Consider the following 16,142-nt stretch of genomic DNA (forward strand, 5'->3'; position numbering starts at 1 on the left):
TAAGGAAGACTGAAAATTAGCAGCACACATAAAGCTGATACTAAACAAAATTGACAATAACGTTAATACACTTTGAAACACACTGGCACTGGGATCTGCTCTTGTGAGCTTACAATCTATTAGGATCATGACTAATTCTTTAGGACCTCTTTCGCTCTTCAGTGCCTTTTAAATCATGATTGCTGGAGAAAGAAAAATATATTATATTTTTCTATTATTTTCCATGTAAACAATCCCATTTCCATTTGCCATCATTATATTACTATTTGTGCCTATTTTGCTTATTTTTCCCCCCAGTATGAATAACCTTACCCCTGTCTTCACTAAGGGTATAGCTTTTGGGGATGTTTGCTAAATAATGATTCTCATTTTAGCGTAACCCCACACCTTTCCTCTTTTATGTATAGTAAATAATGTGATAAAATGGTTAAAATGCAAAAAAACATATGCTTCAAGAATAATAAAAATATGTATTATATGCACAGTAGTATTGACATGTGGCGCCATCTAGTGGCCATTGGGTGTACTGATCATATAGGTTCCTGATTAAATGTCAGTATATTATTATTATTTATTGTTTTATATATATATATAGCGCCATCATATTCCGCAGCGCTGTACAATGGGACCCGTCATATCATAAATCAGCTCAAATTGTTATTCTTCATACGTGAAAGTCATATAGCCCACGTATTGGGGGGGTTAAGATAAAGGGGGCAATCTACACTTTACATTACATTAATTTATATAGCGCCCGCAGATTCTGTAGCGCTGTTACAATAGGAGGCAGTAAACACACACGATTTAACATAACACACATTAACACAAACTGATACAAAAGGAATTCCTATGATTCCGAGATGTTTTGAATAAACGTTATATCATTCCGCATTATAAGTTACTACAGCAATTGTAATTTCATCTGAGGAAGAGACTTCAGAGGTCTTGCGAGTTTATGTCACTTTATATCTTTTTCTGTGTTGGCCGGATAATTTCAGCTTTGACTAAAGACTCCATTTTCTCTCGGGGTGATTACGGCTACATCTATTTCCCTTAAAAAATAGCTAAAATATTGCCATAACTATGTCCAAAAGTCACAGAAAAAGTCGCAAAAGTTTCATGCCCCTAAGCCGCGCCTCTAACCACGCCCCATATAATAAAGCCACTTCATCTCTTTGACCATTTGAACCATTAGGTGGTCGGCAGACAAGTCACCTAAACTTTGGGGAATATTTCTGACTCCATCATAACTTTGTTCGAATTAGGAACAATAAAGCTATTACAAAAAAAAACCTCACACCGCTCCCCCTGTGGTGGGGAATCAACCAATCGCTTGGAGAGGCTAGACACGCTGCCCCTCGCGGTGGGCGTGGCCTCGCACCTGTGTGCTGTGCCCAGTGTGCCGGAAGTGACCTTCCCCTAGCAGTGGGGTCACATAACACTCACCCCACGCGCGTGGGTTCTGGGCTTTCATGCAATGCGGTGCTTAGTGTAGGAGCAGCTCCGTGTCCTACACCAAACGGGTTAAAAACCATGGTAAGTGCTACATTTAAAGGCACAGTGCGTGGGGGAGGGGGAACATTCACGGGGTTAATGAACCCCAAGAGCTTCAGCACCAGTTAAGGTTAAAGCTTTGGTTCCAGTTGGAGGGAAGGAGGGGTTGGGATGGCTAACTCTCCTCTGGCACTCAAGAGGTTAATACGTTTTTGCACAGCTGCAGCAAACAAACAACCAAACAAACATCCAGTTGTTTTGCTGCTTTTATTTCCGGTTTATAGACTGTGAGAAGAGACAGTTGCTTCCTTAAAGGGTCACTCCAGTCATCAAATGCACATGAATGCACATGGTAGCTGAGGTCCCTTTAAATGTTCAAGGTGCCCCCCGCATAGAAGGATGCTGCAGAACCCCCCATATAGATTTACCCCCCCATATAGATTTATATGGGATGCTTCCTGCCAGTGAGCTCCAGCACTGGCTCTGCAAACGCTACAGGTGGGGGTCTGTTCAGGACATGTGTGGATGAGCTTTCCTGATGCTGATTGGCTGCTTCAAGCTGCCAATCAGTGGCAAAAAATCATCACACTGTGGAGAAAACAGGCAGCTGCAGTTCTGGAGCTGCAGCTTCTACTAGATTGTAAGTAGTTTGTAAGTATTTTTTGCAAAATCTTTTTAAAGAATGCATATATAAGCGATCACGCAGCGCTATAAGCTTTGGTCAGGTGGTTATTTTATATATATATTTATTGCCCGTGTTAAAGGATTCACCCGCTTTCTCTGCTTTCCGTTGCAGGCTAGTACCATGATAGCTGCCGGCCTGACCATAGCCGTTGCGGGATTTGCAGGTTTGTGGCTCGGTATTAAACTGTGTAGTTATTTTATTTCTCTGAATGGATCGTGTTAAAGGGACAGTCCGCGGCCTCACTAAACGCAACTATATATTAAAAGTATTATTACATTTATATATAGCGCCGTCAGATTCCATAGCGCTGTTACGGTCAGTGAGCCGGTGAAATGATTTATGAATCGTGCGCGATAATAAACCGGTACGGAAGGAGAAGAGGGCGCTGCTCTTGTGAGCTTGCAATCTATTCGCTGGGTGAGGGGAGGACGGCTTGGATGGGGATGAGTCGATCGAGTCGGGTTGATCTGTTTGTCATTCAGATGGCTTGATTAGGATGCTGGCTGAGAGTGTTAGGAGAAAAGGTTGTACGCTGCGCAATAAAGTACATAGTAAGTATACGATTAATTGTGCAGGGATGTAACTGGCGGTCACAGAGTGCAAGTAAACGCATTCTCTTAAATAGAATCTGTCAGTTTTCCCAAATTCCCTACGTTTTATCAGGACGGTAAATAAGTCCACGTCTAAATCTTAAAGTAAGCAGTGGATACGCATTCAAGTTTGGGGTCACTGAGCTTTTTTTCATGGGAAAACTAGGGCATTTCTGGCTGTAACATAATTACAAAAGGGTTTTCTAACCATCAATTATCATTTTAAACTTAAACTCGGATCAGCGAACGCAACGTGCCATTGGAACCCAGGAGTGATGGGAGTGATAAAGGGCCATTGGAACACAGGAGTGATGGGAGTGATAAAGGGCCATTGGAACCCAGGAGTGATGGGAGTGATAAAGGGCCATTGGAACACAGGAGTGATGGGAGTGATAAAGGGCCATTGGAACCCAGGAGTGATGGGAGTGATAAAGGGCCATTGGAACACAGGAGTGATGGGAGTGATAAAGGGCCATTGGAACCCAGGAGTGATGGGAGTGATAAAGGGCCATTGGAACCCAGGAGTGATGGGAGTGATAAAGGGCCGTTGGAACACAGGAGTGATGGGAGTGATAAAGGGCCATTGGAACACAGGAGTGATGGGAGTGATAAAGGGCCATTGGAACACAGGAGTGATGGGAGTGATAAAGGGCCACTGGAACACAGGAGTGATAAAGGGCCGTTGGCACACAGGAGTGATGGGAGTGATAAAGGGCCATTGGAACACAGAAGTGGTGGGCCCCAAACGTTTGAATGTGTGGATAACATTTGGCCGACATTCTAGTGTTTTATTTTTTATTCAACGTTTACAAAAAACGAGTGATTATGAGACAGGGAAGTAAGTGCGGGTTTAATAAAGTGACTTTTGCTTTAAATACCTATGGCTTGGTTTCGGGAATAGCTTAGTGGAACTCTTAAGTAACATGGAGTAAGCAGAGAACGAGGCATATATTCATATATTCTTTATTGTTTTGTGTTCTCAGGGCGTTATGCTTTTCAGGCCTTCAAACATATGGAGCCCCAGGTGAAGCAAGCTCTTCAGACTCTGCCCAAGTCGGTACGAGATGTTTTCATATATTTTTTTTAAATGTGCAATGATCGCTATATAATGTGCGGTGGGTCCGGGGGGGGGGGGTTCTGCTGTTACTGTATCTTGATTGGCATGCAGTGTATATGTCTGCTTTTTAATGAGAGGGGCTATCTTTTAGAAACTGGCAGAGAGAACTCTTCCCGGACCCCCGAAGTATTTTTATAAATTATATATGCATCTGTACTGTATACTAAATTAGTTGCATTATTTTGGTATTTTAACATAACCTTTTTTTTTTCCTTTCCCAAAGGCATTCAGCGGTTATTACAAAGGAGGATTTGAGCCCAAAATGACCAAAAGAGAAGCCGCGTTAGTCTTGGGCGTCAGGTAAGCTAAATTATATTCCGGTTATAATAAGGAAACCCCGCGCAGAGCAGCCTGTATGTTATCTCATATATTCTATAGGTTTTATATATACGTTACGTTAGTCCACTCGCCTTATTCTGTGTAGAAATCTGTGATCAGCAGCACGGGCAGAGCTGGGTTTCAATACTTTCTCTTAACCCCTTTTAAACCTTCATGACGTAGAAGAAAATAGCTGTCCTCTCTGCAAAAGCATTCTGCCAAATTACCCCCCCCCGGCACGCATTTGCCCCCCCTTCCCCGCCCCCTAGGTCCCTCCGGCATTTTCTCTAGGAACGCAACCCCCCGTTCACACATATATTAAGTTTTATGCGTTATTTCCAGAGCGCCATTAAGATGAGGGGTAGTTTACAGAGCTCTCGAGTCTCCCGGAAAAGCGTTTGTTTCTCCCGTCTCTCCGACGCGTCCAAGAGCCATTCTATTCCGCGCGTCTGTCTGTAATATACCCGGGGGGCTGACTGCTGGGGTTGGAGGGTATAAGGGGCATCTTATCAGGAGCAGGGAATGATCGCAGGAATGATGCTGTTTGCTCGGTTGAGCCGTCGCTGCCCCTTTAAATTATATTTAATGTATTCTATAGAGCTGCGTATATAACGGTCGGCTGTCGCTGTTTATTCATCGCTATTGACGGGGTCCCCTTTCTGCCAGAGGACGGGGCCGAGCATCGATTTCATGTCCGCTTTCATTATCCGCTTCATGTGTTCTGACCTCGTTCCCCGAGAGGGAAGCTAAGACTTTGTATCATTAACATACAGAACTGCTGCAGCCGCTGTGACCTTCGCCGTGACTTTCTTCGCCTTTCTTCTGCATCCTCTTTAACATGTGATGATGTAATACTAACACGAGCAAAACATAGCAGATCTGTCACTTTCCCAAACCTCGTATTTGTGCCATCAAATCACAGAACAAAGACCTGCATAGTAACACAGAACCCGCCGGCTGATCGGCCCCATCCGGCCCCCGTCTAGTTGCCCGTTTCTCCTGCTGTAAAGACTCAAACCTTAATCAGTCGTTGGTCTCGTCTTAGATTCAGGAGCCGTATGTCTATCCCATGCATGTTTAATACCCTCGCTGTATTACCCTCTACCACTTCTGCTGGGAGGCAGCTTCATTCCATTCCCTCTAAGCCTCTTGTATATTATATACGGTTACGCGTCGTGTCTGGATCTTACGCTGGTTTTCTTTCCGTCTAGTCCGACAGCCAATAAAGCGAAGATCCGAGAAGCCCACCGACGCATTATGTTGTTGAATCACCCGGATAAAGGTAAGTGTTTCGTGCCGGCCTCGGTATATGGGAACACCGTGATTGCAAGCGAGTCGCATGGTATTGGGGCCTCAGAAGTCTCCTTTTCAGAGGCGAGCGGCGAGCTCTGAGGTCCCAAGCTCTCTTTCTGTACTCCTGGAACTCGTTGGCTGTTATCTCTTGTTTATAGCGAGCTCCACGTTTATTTTATCTATTTTTTTTTACTTGATCTATAGGTGGATCTCCGTACTTAGCAGCCAAGATTAACGAAGCCAAGGATTTCCTGGAAACTCAGTCCCGGAAATAATACTAATTACCCAAAGACGGGGCGACAATAAAATCACGTGACTCACCGCTCGCCCCGGTGCTTTATTGATGGGTCCGTGACTCAGAGAGTCCTGCTGCGTGATTAAGACTGAGCCATTCTGTTGTTTCCCACAGGCAGCGTGATAAGGAGTCGGGGGGTTTAGTAGATCGGGGGTCAGATAACAGAGCGAGAATCATACAAACGGCTGATATGCAGCTGCCTGAAAACTTTATATTATGGGGCAAAAGAAGAAAACTTTCATGTGATATCAGTTGGTGTTAAATCACACCATGTAGCTAACGAAGCCCTTCCTGACACTCGATGGTTAACTTAAAGGAACAGAACCGATTAGCAAACCCCAGCGGGCACAGACATTAAAACGACTTGATGCAACATAGTAACTTGCAGAGCAATCCTAAAAGAGCCCGACTCACCCTCTCTAACGGCTCTAATACCGGCCCTCGTGGAAACCCTGTCATTATTTAATGGTACATTTAGCTAAGTTACCTGATTTCAAGCAGGGATATCAACCGTAACACACTGGGAGCAAAAGCACCGACTGGGAGTCTTATATATGATCCCAGCGGGGAGAATAGGAAGGACGTTACCCGGCGTATCATATATACTATATACACCCCCCCCCCCCCGCACGTACCGGGCTCAGTGTCAGGAAAGACCCCTATGTAGCGCCATACGGCTCCTGAATCTAAGACGAGACCAACGACTGATTAAGGTTTGAGTCGGTACAGCAGGAGAAACGGGCGACTAGATGGGGGCCGGATGGGGCCGATCTGCCGGGCAGATTTTGTGTTTCGTACATCATTCATACAGAAAACATTCCGAGATCTTGGAAAATACTGACATCAGCGGAAGAAAATAGGGACTGTTCCTTCAAACTTGGGGCACTTGGGAGGTCTGTGTACCGGCACCGTGCTGTCACGGTGTGGAGGTGCGGAGTCCTGCTTGCAGCCCGTCGGGTAACTCAGTGAAACGGCAGATCAAAGGCAACAGGCGAACAAATGGTTAAAACATAGATTTATTGCCCCAGGGAGCTGGTCCTGAGCTTGGGGGGCGGGGCAGACGTGAACCAGATGTTCAGATGGGGTACACAGGGTGTTAAACCCAATGACCAACGCCTGACTTTATATATAGTTACACGGAGAGCTTGGTCTGAATGTGGGTTTCTAGTTAGTCCTCCCCGGGGACCACCCCTGTCAGTGATCAGCGCTGCCGTCAGGGTGTCCAACTAGAACTGATACATGGGGCTGGGGGCCCTGATCTGCCACAGGCCCTCTCACTGGCTCTGGTGGCTCAGACACTGTCTGGGACGGGGCCCGGGTGGCCCCATTGCGAGGAAGGGGCAGGAGGCCGTGTCTTTAGGTTAGTACCCCAAGACTTCTGATGCTGGAGATAATACATTTTCCAAGTTAGATGCTGACACACGAACAAATCTAGGGACTGTCTTTAGAAAGCCAGGGCACTGAGCAGCTATGGAAGAATGAGGACTTCCCATCAGCGTATACTGTGATGAACGCCCCCCCACACACACACACTTATTAGTCATTGCTGAAAGCAAAATATGCACTCCTACTACTCTATTAATGATCCGCATCCCGGCAGCGCTGCCACGTTACGGAGTTACGGGATTCCTGAACAGCTTTCGCCCTCCCGGTCAGATTCTGCATCTCAGGCCGGCGCGGCAGGGGTTAACCCAGCGGAACCGCTAAACTCCGAGCTGTGAGGAGGCCGTCTTCGGCCATACCATTCTACTCAGGAACAGGGGGGGTCTTTCCATCCCCCCTTCCTTATTTCTGTTTTTCTATTGGCAGAAATAGGGTTTCCAATCGATACGCCGGTAATCGCAGCAATCACAGAGTGAGTTGTGTGAGGCAGTACGTGCCCCTCGGAAGTTCCCCCCGTGTGTCTGGGGCGGATGGTTAGGTCCTGTGTTAAGGCTGCAGAGCCCTCAGTCCGGCCGTGGTGTGTGTGAGGTAAGATGCTCGGTGTGTAGTTGGCGGGTTACCGGGGTGCGGCGTGTCTTCCCGTTATAAGAATGTAAAGAAATAGTTCAGGACGACTAAAGTGGTGAACGGTTTACCGGATAAGGATTATCGGGGGAGACTAAGGGGACGCAATATGTCCGGCGGGGGGGACATTTAAGTACATGAAGGGATTTAACAAAGTACAGGAGGGGAGGCTATTTTAAAGTAAGGCAAATGTTACAAGAGACCATAATTTAACAATAGAGAGTCAGGGGCTGAGATGGGATGGAAGGAAGTTTTACTTTACTGAGAGGGTGGCAGATAAGTGGAACGGCTTCCCAGCAGAAGTGGTAGAGGGTAATACAGTGAGGGGATGTAAACATGCATGGGATAGACACACGGCTCCTGAATCTAAGACGAGACTGATTAAGGGTTTGAGTCTTGATGGGGCCGATCTGCCAGCAGGTTCTGTGTCAGATGGCAGGTATTTTTCTGCCATGGGACGTCTTATTTCTTTGAGTCCTTGGTTGCAGTTTTAACACTTTATGTGCCAGGGGTTGGTCAGGGTTTTAATTATCCCTTTCTATACCCCCCCCCCTCGAAAGAGAGAATCTCAGAGTAAATTTCAGTCTTCCGAATCTGATGAATTTTAACTTGGAGCCATTTGGGGTGGAAATTTATTCTCAAAAGGCTGAAAAAGTGCAAGGATTAACCACGTGAGCGCCGGTGCCGGAACGGAGAGAGTATTCGCCGCGCGTCTTCCGTTTAGTTAAAAAGCTTTTCTTGGACACCTCCGAGGTCTCTTCTTCAGATAGAAAGCTTCTGTAATGTTACATCTTTTTCTATGCCAGCCCAATAAAAGCTATTGACTGTTTCCATGGCAACATTTTTTTAATTTTATTTTAAATCCTAGGGAAGGTTTAGCCCAACAGCAGACGTTTAGGGGCAAAGAACTACAGGTCCGTTGCTTGGGGGTGAGAGTTATTAGCCACACTAGCCGCAAAAGTTATTGTTTTTATCGTTTCGGTGTTTAACCCTTTTGTGGACAGATGCCTTCCCCGCTTCCTAAAATCTTAGAAAATACCACCGTTTAATGTTATGATTACTGGTCTATCATTTCTTTATTCACTAAACGTGTGTTAGAACCCACCCGGTCCGCGCACCATGTGAGCAGCTGTCCTAGCTTCCTGTTCTTGTTGTTTACATGATTATTCCTCCCCACTATTGAGTTTCCTGATTTTCATCCAGGTGTGAGGGGGAGGGTTAATTGCCGCCCCCCCCCGGGGTGCTCTGATTTTACCCATTATGTGTATGCATTCTTCCTGTAAACCTCTTTATTACTGGGCCGCTTAGATAGATTTGGCCCCTGGGCTGCGGGCCCCCAGCTCTCCCCTGATTCAGTGGGGGTAAGAAGGCAGCAGACCCCAGGGAGCGTCTGCTTGGCGGGCCCTGTATAATGTATGGATAACCTATTGAACTATACATTTTGCAGGGCCAGCTCAGCCCCCCCCCCATACTGGAGGAACCTGCCCCTCATAATGTATAGTGAAGTCATAGAGTAGAAACCACATCGGTCCCTTTCGGTTTGGAAGGTGTGAGGACATCCAGAATTAACCCTTCAGTAACACTGTTCCCGTGCTAAAGCTCCGCCCCCAGAGGCTCTTTAGTGCATATGATACCAGTGATGGGGGAGGGGGAGATGTATGGAGGGATTCCAATGACTCCTTAAATGCATTTAGATGTGAAAAGGATAACATAGAACCTGCTGGCAGAACGGCCCTATCCGGCCCCCGTCCAGTCTGCCTGTTTTTCTGATGTAAAGACTAAAACCCCTATCAGTCCCCAGCCCCGTAGCGGGGAGAGCTTTATGTCTGTCCCAAGCATGTTTAAATTCCCTCGCTGTGCTGGCTTTCACCGCTTCTGCTGGGCGGCTGTTCCATTTATCATTTAGACTGAGGCGGCTTCAGAAAGCAGAGCCTGCGGCTGTTTGAATGCCGGACGCGTGGCTGCTGGGGGCCAAAGGAGAACTTAATTGGCTTTTTCTGTGTAATCGGGGCTTGATATCCTCGCTATCCGTCCCGATCGCTGCAGGAGAACATCGCCTTCCCCGGGAGGCCAAAAACCAACGGCGGAAAATACTTTAATATATTAATCATCTTCATCCCCAAATAGATCGGCGTTATTATGGTCTGGCTCAGCGCACATAATAAAATAATTACCGCTAGTGTGATGCGTTCAGTCACTGAACGAGGGATTATTTTATTATTTAGACCAGCGGTTTTTAGCCATTTGGATGTTGCAGGTGAACTTTGGACGACGCAGGAAGTGCCGCCGTTGGGTAAAGGTGTAGTAGAGATGTAGCAGGGGTTCCCTGGGTCTGCGGGAATGTGCGCGCTAGAGTGTTTAGGGACGGAGAATAGATGAGACCCCTGCAAGTTTCCACTTTCACCCTCTCGCCTCTCTCTTGCCTCTCGACTCTCTTTCTCTCTCGACTCTCGACTCTCTCTCTCTCTCTTGCCTCTCGACTCTCTCTCTCTCTCTCTCTTACCTCTCGACTCTCTCTCTCTCTTGCCTCTCGACTCTCTCTCTCTCTCTCTCTTACCTCTCGACTCTCTCTCTCTCTTGCCTCTCGACTCTCTCTCTCTCTTACCTCTCGACTCTCTCTCTCTCTTGCCTCTCGACTCTCTCTCTCTCTCTCTTACCTCTCGACTCTCTCTCTCTCTTGCCTCTCGACTCTCTCTCTCTCTTGCCTCTCGACTCTCTCTCTCTCGACTCTCTCGCCTCTCTCGCCTCTCTCTCTCTCTCTCTCGACTCTCTCTCTCTCTCTCGACTCTCTCTCTCTCTCTCTCTCTCTCTCTCTCTTACCTCTCGACTCTCTCTCTCTCTTGCCTCTCGACTCTCTCTCTCTCTCTTGCCTCTCGACTCTCTCTCTCTCTTGCCTCTCGACTCTCTCGCCTCTCTCGCCTCTCTCTCTCTCTCTCTCTCTCTCTCTCGACTCTCTCTCTCTCTCTCTCGATTCTCTCTCTCTCTCTCTCTTGCCTCTCGACTCTCTCTTTGCGTGATAATTACACAGATGAGAACGTCCGTAAATAAATTCACCCCTTGGTGATGCCCGAGGGGATGTTTCTGAGTGTTGGTGGCGCTCGGATTGGCCTCATTTTATGACAGAGAAATACCCCCCCCCTCTGTGAAATTCTTTCTGAGGATGCAGGGAGCCGGAAGAAGTCGCTGGCGAAGCATTAAGCGGATAAGAGCTCTGATTATTCCTTCTGCTGAGAAACTCTGTATGTATTCGTTTTCTTTGGCAGTGAAGGGGTTACAATGGCTGCCACAGTACCTTTTGTGGCCCTGGGTAAGAAAAGCGGCCCCGGCTGGCTCAACAGCACGCGGCTGCGCAGCACCATTGGCCATCTACCTACGGGGTGTTTGCCGGATGGCTAGCTGTGGCCTGCTGGTCCCTCCCGGGGAGGTCGGGGCGCGTGAGATCAGGGTTCCAAAAAGGGCCCAATATATAAAATATGGCGACTTAATCGTTAAATAACAGGGAAGCTCCGGCTGAACGAAGAGCTGCTTTACATGGCGGAGACGGGTCAGCTGACCCTCCAAACCCGGGGTCTGCGTATCGGAGAGAGTCGTCGCCGTCATGTTTCCGGATGACGCTGATTATTTCATCTAATTGCTAATCGAGTTGATGGCGTTGGTTCCAGGGCTCAGCGCGTGAATTTTAATTGTCGCTTTATTTAGTGCACTTCTGTTTTCAGTAACAATTAACAGGTAATACATTCAGCGTTTTTCTAATTAACACGGAACTTTGGGAATTACGGCCGGAGGGGGTCCGCGTGTTTCGTTACTTGAGAATATTTCTCCAAGCAAAATTATCCAACAAGTTAATTAGATGTGGAATTAAAGCTCATAACGCTCAGCCAAAACTCCAAAGAAGTCCCCTCATTTATTATTATTATTTTTATTTATTATTGGAATCCTTTGTAAACCTGGAAGGAAGCCCCTGTATATGGCTGGCTGGCCGTTATGGGAGTTGATGCTATTGTTGAATTGAGAAACTAAGAATATAATGTTCTGTTTTTAAACCCCAAAAGTTAAATTATTTCAATTTTGTTTCATTTTATTAATTTTGATGGGTGTTTGGAATACCGTATTTGCTGGAATATAAGACTTTTTTTCCCAGAGAAAATGGGGGGCAGATGTGCATAACTGGGGGGGGGGCGGCTTGGCAGATTAAAAGGAAATAAAAACAAAAAATGCATTTTCTCAAGCATAGTTTTTATTAAATATGAAAAAAAATAGTTTGCATTAATATTTACTGGTAACTTTTTTCCCCTAAAGGCTAGTCTTATATTCAGGCTTCCCCCCCCCTCTAAATTAATATTCACATTTTGAGGGGTCGTCTTTTATAATCCAGCAAATACGGTAAATGCCAGGGCAAATTTTAGGTACCGGGACGATACGGTGTATTTAAATACAAAATATTTTACTTAAATCTCTATGGGTGAAAAATAAGTACAGTTTTTTTATTTGCAGTAATAGTTTTGATTAACCAAGGAAGTTGTCTGTTTGCTAAACCTCTAAATATATGTTTTCTAGAGATGTCAGCTGATCTCCGGAAAAGGAGAAAAGAGGTGAAAAATGAGACGTCACAAGAAAACATGGCTGAAGAAGAAGGCAAGGAAAAAGAAAGCGACCGGTTTTGGTATAAATGCCTTAAAAAAGGAGCGATTGTGTTGCTGTTGATTGGCGTTCTGCTTGGCGTAAAGGTTTACCGCGACGGCGAGGCGGTGAAGAAGCAAGAGGTGGCCCTGAGGGCGCTTGGCAGCGAAGGTCTCTTTCTCTTCTCCTCGCTGGACTCCGATAAGGATTTGTTCCTCAGTCCCGAAGAGTTCAAGCCGATATCGGAGAAGCTGACCGGAGTGTCTCCGACCTCCGACTACGAAGAGGAGGAGACGCTGGATCCCAGTGGCGAGACTCTGTCCGTGGAGGCGCGTTTCCAGCCTCTGCTCATGGAGACCATGACCAAGAGCAAGGATGGGTTTCTAGGCATCACTCAGAGCGCTCTCTCCGGGCTGAGGAACTGGACCTCGCCAGCAATACCCAACAGTGTGTTCTTTGCCAGGCAATTTAAAGCTTTCCTTCCACCCAAAAACAAATTGGATTTGGGGAACCCCTGGTGGATCATTCCCAGCGAGTTAAATATATTCACGGGGTACCTTCCCAACAACAGAGTCTACCCTCCGGCCCCTAAAGGGAAAGAAGTTATCATCCATAAGCTGCTATCAATGTTTCACCCGCGTCCGTTCGTAAAGACCCGCTTTGCCCCGCAAGGTTCCGTGGCGTGCATTCGGGCGATCAGCGATTTTTATTACGATGTCGTGTTCCGGATCCACGCCGAGTTCCAGCTAAACGAACCTCCCAACTTCCCTTTCTGGTTCTCTCCCGGCCAGTTTACCGGCAACGTCGTGATTTCGAAAGACGCTTCTCACGTGAGGTACCTCAAACTCTTCGTCCCCAATAACCGCAGTCTGAACGTCGACATGGAATGGCTGTACGGAGCCAGCGAAAGCAGCAACATGGAGGTGGACATCGGGTACCTTCCGTTGATGGAGTTAGAAGCCTCGGGTCCGTCCATCCCGTCTCTGATCTACGACGAGAACGGGGAGGCAATCGAGAGCAGGAACGCCGAAGGAGAGCCCATAGAGTTTGTGTTCGAGGATATAAATTGGCAGTCCGAGATCTCTTGGCAAGAGGCTGCCAAAATCCTGGAGGTGACCCTGTACCCGTTTAAGAGGGTATCGTACCTCCCGTTCACGGAGGCTTTTGAGCGAGCTTCCGCAGAGAAGAAACTCGTGCACTCGGTCCTGCTGTGGGGCGCGTTGGACGATCAGTCTTGCTGAGGTTCGGGGCGAACTCTCCGAGAGACCGTCTTGGAGAGTTTGCCCGTCCTCGCGTTGCTCAACGAGAGCTTCGTAAGTAGTTGGTCGCTAGTGAAGGAACTAGAAGAGCTTCAAAATAGCAAAGACAACGAATCGCACGCGACGTTTGCGTCTCTCCATTTAGAGAAATATAACTTCCCCGTGGAGATGATGGTGTGTCTTCCCAACGGGACCGTCGTCCACCATATTAATGCCAATTATTTCCTGGATATCACTTCCATGAGGCCTGATGAGGTGGAGAGCGCCATGTTTAGCTTTTCTGATGGTCTGGAGGACTTGTCCACCTCCACTTATGTTAAGTTTCTGAGGGAAGGGTTAGAGAAAGCAAAACCATATCTGGAATCCTAGACATTTGTTAAACGTCACTCTGTTAACCGTTACTTTTCCAGCGAACAGCTTTGGTCTTGGAGGATATTTTGTTTCCTCGACCTTCGTTATGGTCGGTGTGTCGAGAGGCTCAACCCTCATCGGTTTCACGGCCCTCAAAACCAAAGTGTTGCCCGTCTACCTTGACCCCAGAATGTTAAATGCTGAGAGGTTTGGGAGTTTGCAGCATTCTTGGCGGCCCCCTGGCCATCGGTCTGCCCCCTATTTACCTGATCTGCCGCTTCAGCGTGGGGCCGGTGGATGGGTTGTGTCCGGCCGCAAGCTATGTGAGCAAATGACTTATTTGTTTTGGGGGGGTACGTTCTGGAAACATTTGACCATCTAATAGCCCCCCCGAATCTGACATCCTAATCTACAAACTACTTTAACCCCTTAAGGACAATGGGCGGTCCCCTAAACCCATTGAAAACAATGCATTTTGAGCCTGTACATGTACAAGCTTTGTCATTAAGGGGTTAACCGTATACTGGTAAAACAATGACATATATTGAGGCTATGGGACAGGCATATGTTTTTGAGGGTTTTTTTTTAATTTTTTTTTTATTTACATTTAAATCTTTGTTTTATCTCCAATTTTAACCCTTTCATTTTACTTATTGTGCATTAAAAAAAATCCAGTATTAAATATTAGGTTATTTACCACTCTTCAGACCAGCACAGTATTTTACATTTTTAGTTGAAAGAGGAAAAACTTTATTTTTATTGTATGCACATTTAAATCTTTGTTTTAACTCCAATTTATTTTAACCCTTTCATTTGGCACATTGTGGATGAATTCCGGTATTGTATGCGAGTTTTGTTTACTCCTTTCCTTTCGTTGTACTGTAAAAAGGCGAGAGGGATTTCTTATTTTTTTTTTGTGGTTTCCCGGATCCGCTGCTCTCCATGATGGTCTGAACTCAAACCGAATAACGGTTCAGATCTGAGCTTTCTTGACAGAGGTCATTTAGGAAATTAAAAAAAATATATTAAAAAATCCTCCTGTTCTGCAATAAATGTTTTTAGGTTTAATCTGAACGACATTGATATTTGTTTCCCGCTATGTGTCATTACTGTATTAAATATATCATATAAATGTATCGTATATAAATATATATGAATCACCAGCTATAGATACAATGATATTTCTCCTTTCTGATGCGTTTGGTTATGTCAGGGAATGTATCGCATTAAATGCATTTACTGGGAGTCTGCTCTGGTAAGTCTTGGGGACAGAGGTAAAACGTATCGTGCGGACGGTCACCGGCTGCGGCGATGCGGGTAAACAACCTCCGCTGCCGGGACATCTGCACGATGTGCTTTAACAATCTCCCTTGCCGGGACTCCCCCCGTGGGAATTCCCAGCAAGGGAGATTGTTAAAGCACATCGGGCAGACGTGCTGGCAGCGGCGGCTGTTCACGTGCATCGCTGCTGCCGGTAACGTCTGCACGATGCGCTTAGACAATCTCCCGTGCCGGACGGAACGCCCCCCCCCCCCCCGTGGAAAGTGCTGGCAGGGGAGGCTGTCTGAGCGTATCGGTGAGTAGGATACGGGTCCCCTGCACCTCTGCGGGGGATCTGTATCCTAACCCCGCTGCCTGCCCGGCGCCTGGGACATCGGGCGCTAGACCGCGAATATAGGCCGCACCCCCACTTTAAAGACTTAAAGTGGGGGAAAAAAGTGCGGCCTATATTCGAGCCAATACGGTAATTATTCAACCCAATGACTGCAACAACGATTGTGCCAGAATTTCAACAGCAAGTTTCCTAATAAGTCACCAATTCTAAAGAGCGCTAGGCTTGGATCTTGTGCTCCGAGGGGCAGTGATGTCACCAGCGGTGGTCTTGCACAACTGGCTTTTCCTTTAGGGACATCCTGGAAAGGTGTAGGACATGAAGGTGAATAGAGCCCTGGTGGCTGCCGGCACCAATCCCAGAGAGACGCGGATTTTTCCATTAGTGAAGACTTAGGACGAGCCGCTATCCTGCCCGTAGGCAGCTACCTCTCTAGCGGACTCCTAGTTACCCCTGCAAGTGATGGGTTACATCCAGCTATCATTACATCAAGTAATCTCG

At 46.8% G+C, this 16,142-nt stretch overlaps 2 protein-coding genes across 5 annotated transcripts; both read left to right on the forward strand.

The window, feature by feature from the left end:
• The first annotated feature begins 1,239 nt into the window (after positions 1 to 1,239).
• Positions 1,240 to 5,818, forward strand: DNAJC19 (DnaJ heat shock protein family (Hsp40) member C19). Of its 2 annotated transcripts, none has more exons than XM_053467953.1 (6): positions 1,240 to 1,536; positions 2,291 to 2,342; positions 3,753 to 3,826; positions 4,110 to 4,186; positions 5,416 to 5,486; positions 5,702 to 5,818. In XM_053467953.1, the coding sequence occupies exons 1-6, from the start codon at positions 1,534 to 1,536 to the stop codon at positions 5,770 to 5,772; spliced, it is 348 nt and encodes a 115-aa protein (XP_053323928.1). In that variant the 5' UTR covers positions 1,240 to 1,533; the 3' UTR covers positions 5,773 to 5,818. The 2 variants fall into 2 exon arrangements, with proteins under 2 accessions (XP_053323928.1, XP_053323927.1); XM_053467952.1 differs by having other exon boundaries at positions 1,397 to 1,540; positions 2,296 to 2,342.
• A 1,803-nt stretch (positions 5,819 to 7,621) lies between these two features.
• Positions 7,622 to 14,450, forward strand: SELENON (selenoprotein N). Of its 3 annotated transcripts, none has more exons than XM_053467946.1 (2): positions 7,622 to 7,763; positions 12,357 to 14,450. In XM_053467946.1, the coding sequence occupies exon 2, from the start codon at positions 12,359 to 12,361 to the stop codon at positions 14,045 to 14,047; it is 1,689 nt and encodes a 562-aa protein (XP_053323921.1). In that variant the 5' UTR covers positions 7,622 to 7,763; positions 12,357 to 12,358; the 3' UTR covers positions 14,048 to 14,450. The 3 variants fall into 3 exon arrangements, with proteins under 3 accessions (XP_053323921.1, XP_053323922.1, XP_053323923.1); XM_053467947.1 differs by lacking the exon at positions 7,622 to 7,763 and adding an exon at positions 8,665 to 8,728; XM_053467948.1 differs by lacking the exon at positions 7,622 to 7,763 and adding an exon at positions 10,050 to 10,098.
• The last annotated feature ends 1,692 nt before the right edge of the window (positions 14,451 to 16,142 follow it).

This window comes from Spea bombifrons, chromosome 5, assembly GCF_027358695.1.
Source record: "Spea bombifrons isolate aSpeBom1 chromosome 5, aSpeBom1.2.pri, whole genome shotgun sequence".
NCBI classification, from domain to species: domain Eukaryota; kingdom Metazoa; phylum Chordata; class Amphibia; order Anura; family Pelobatidae; genus Spea; species Spea bombifrons.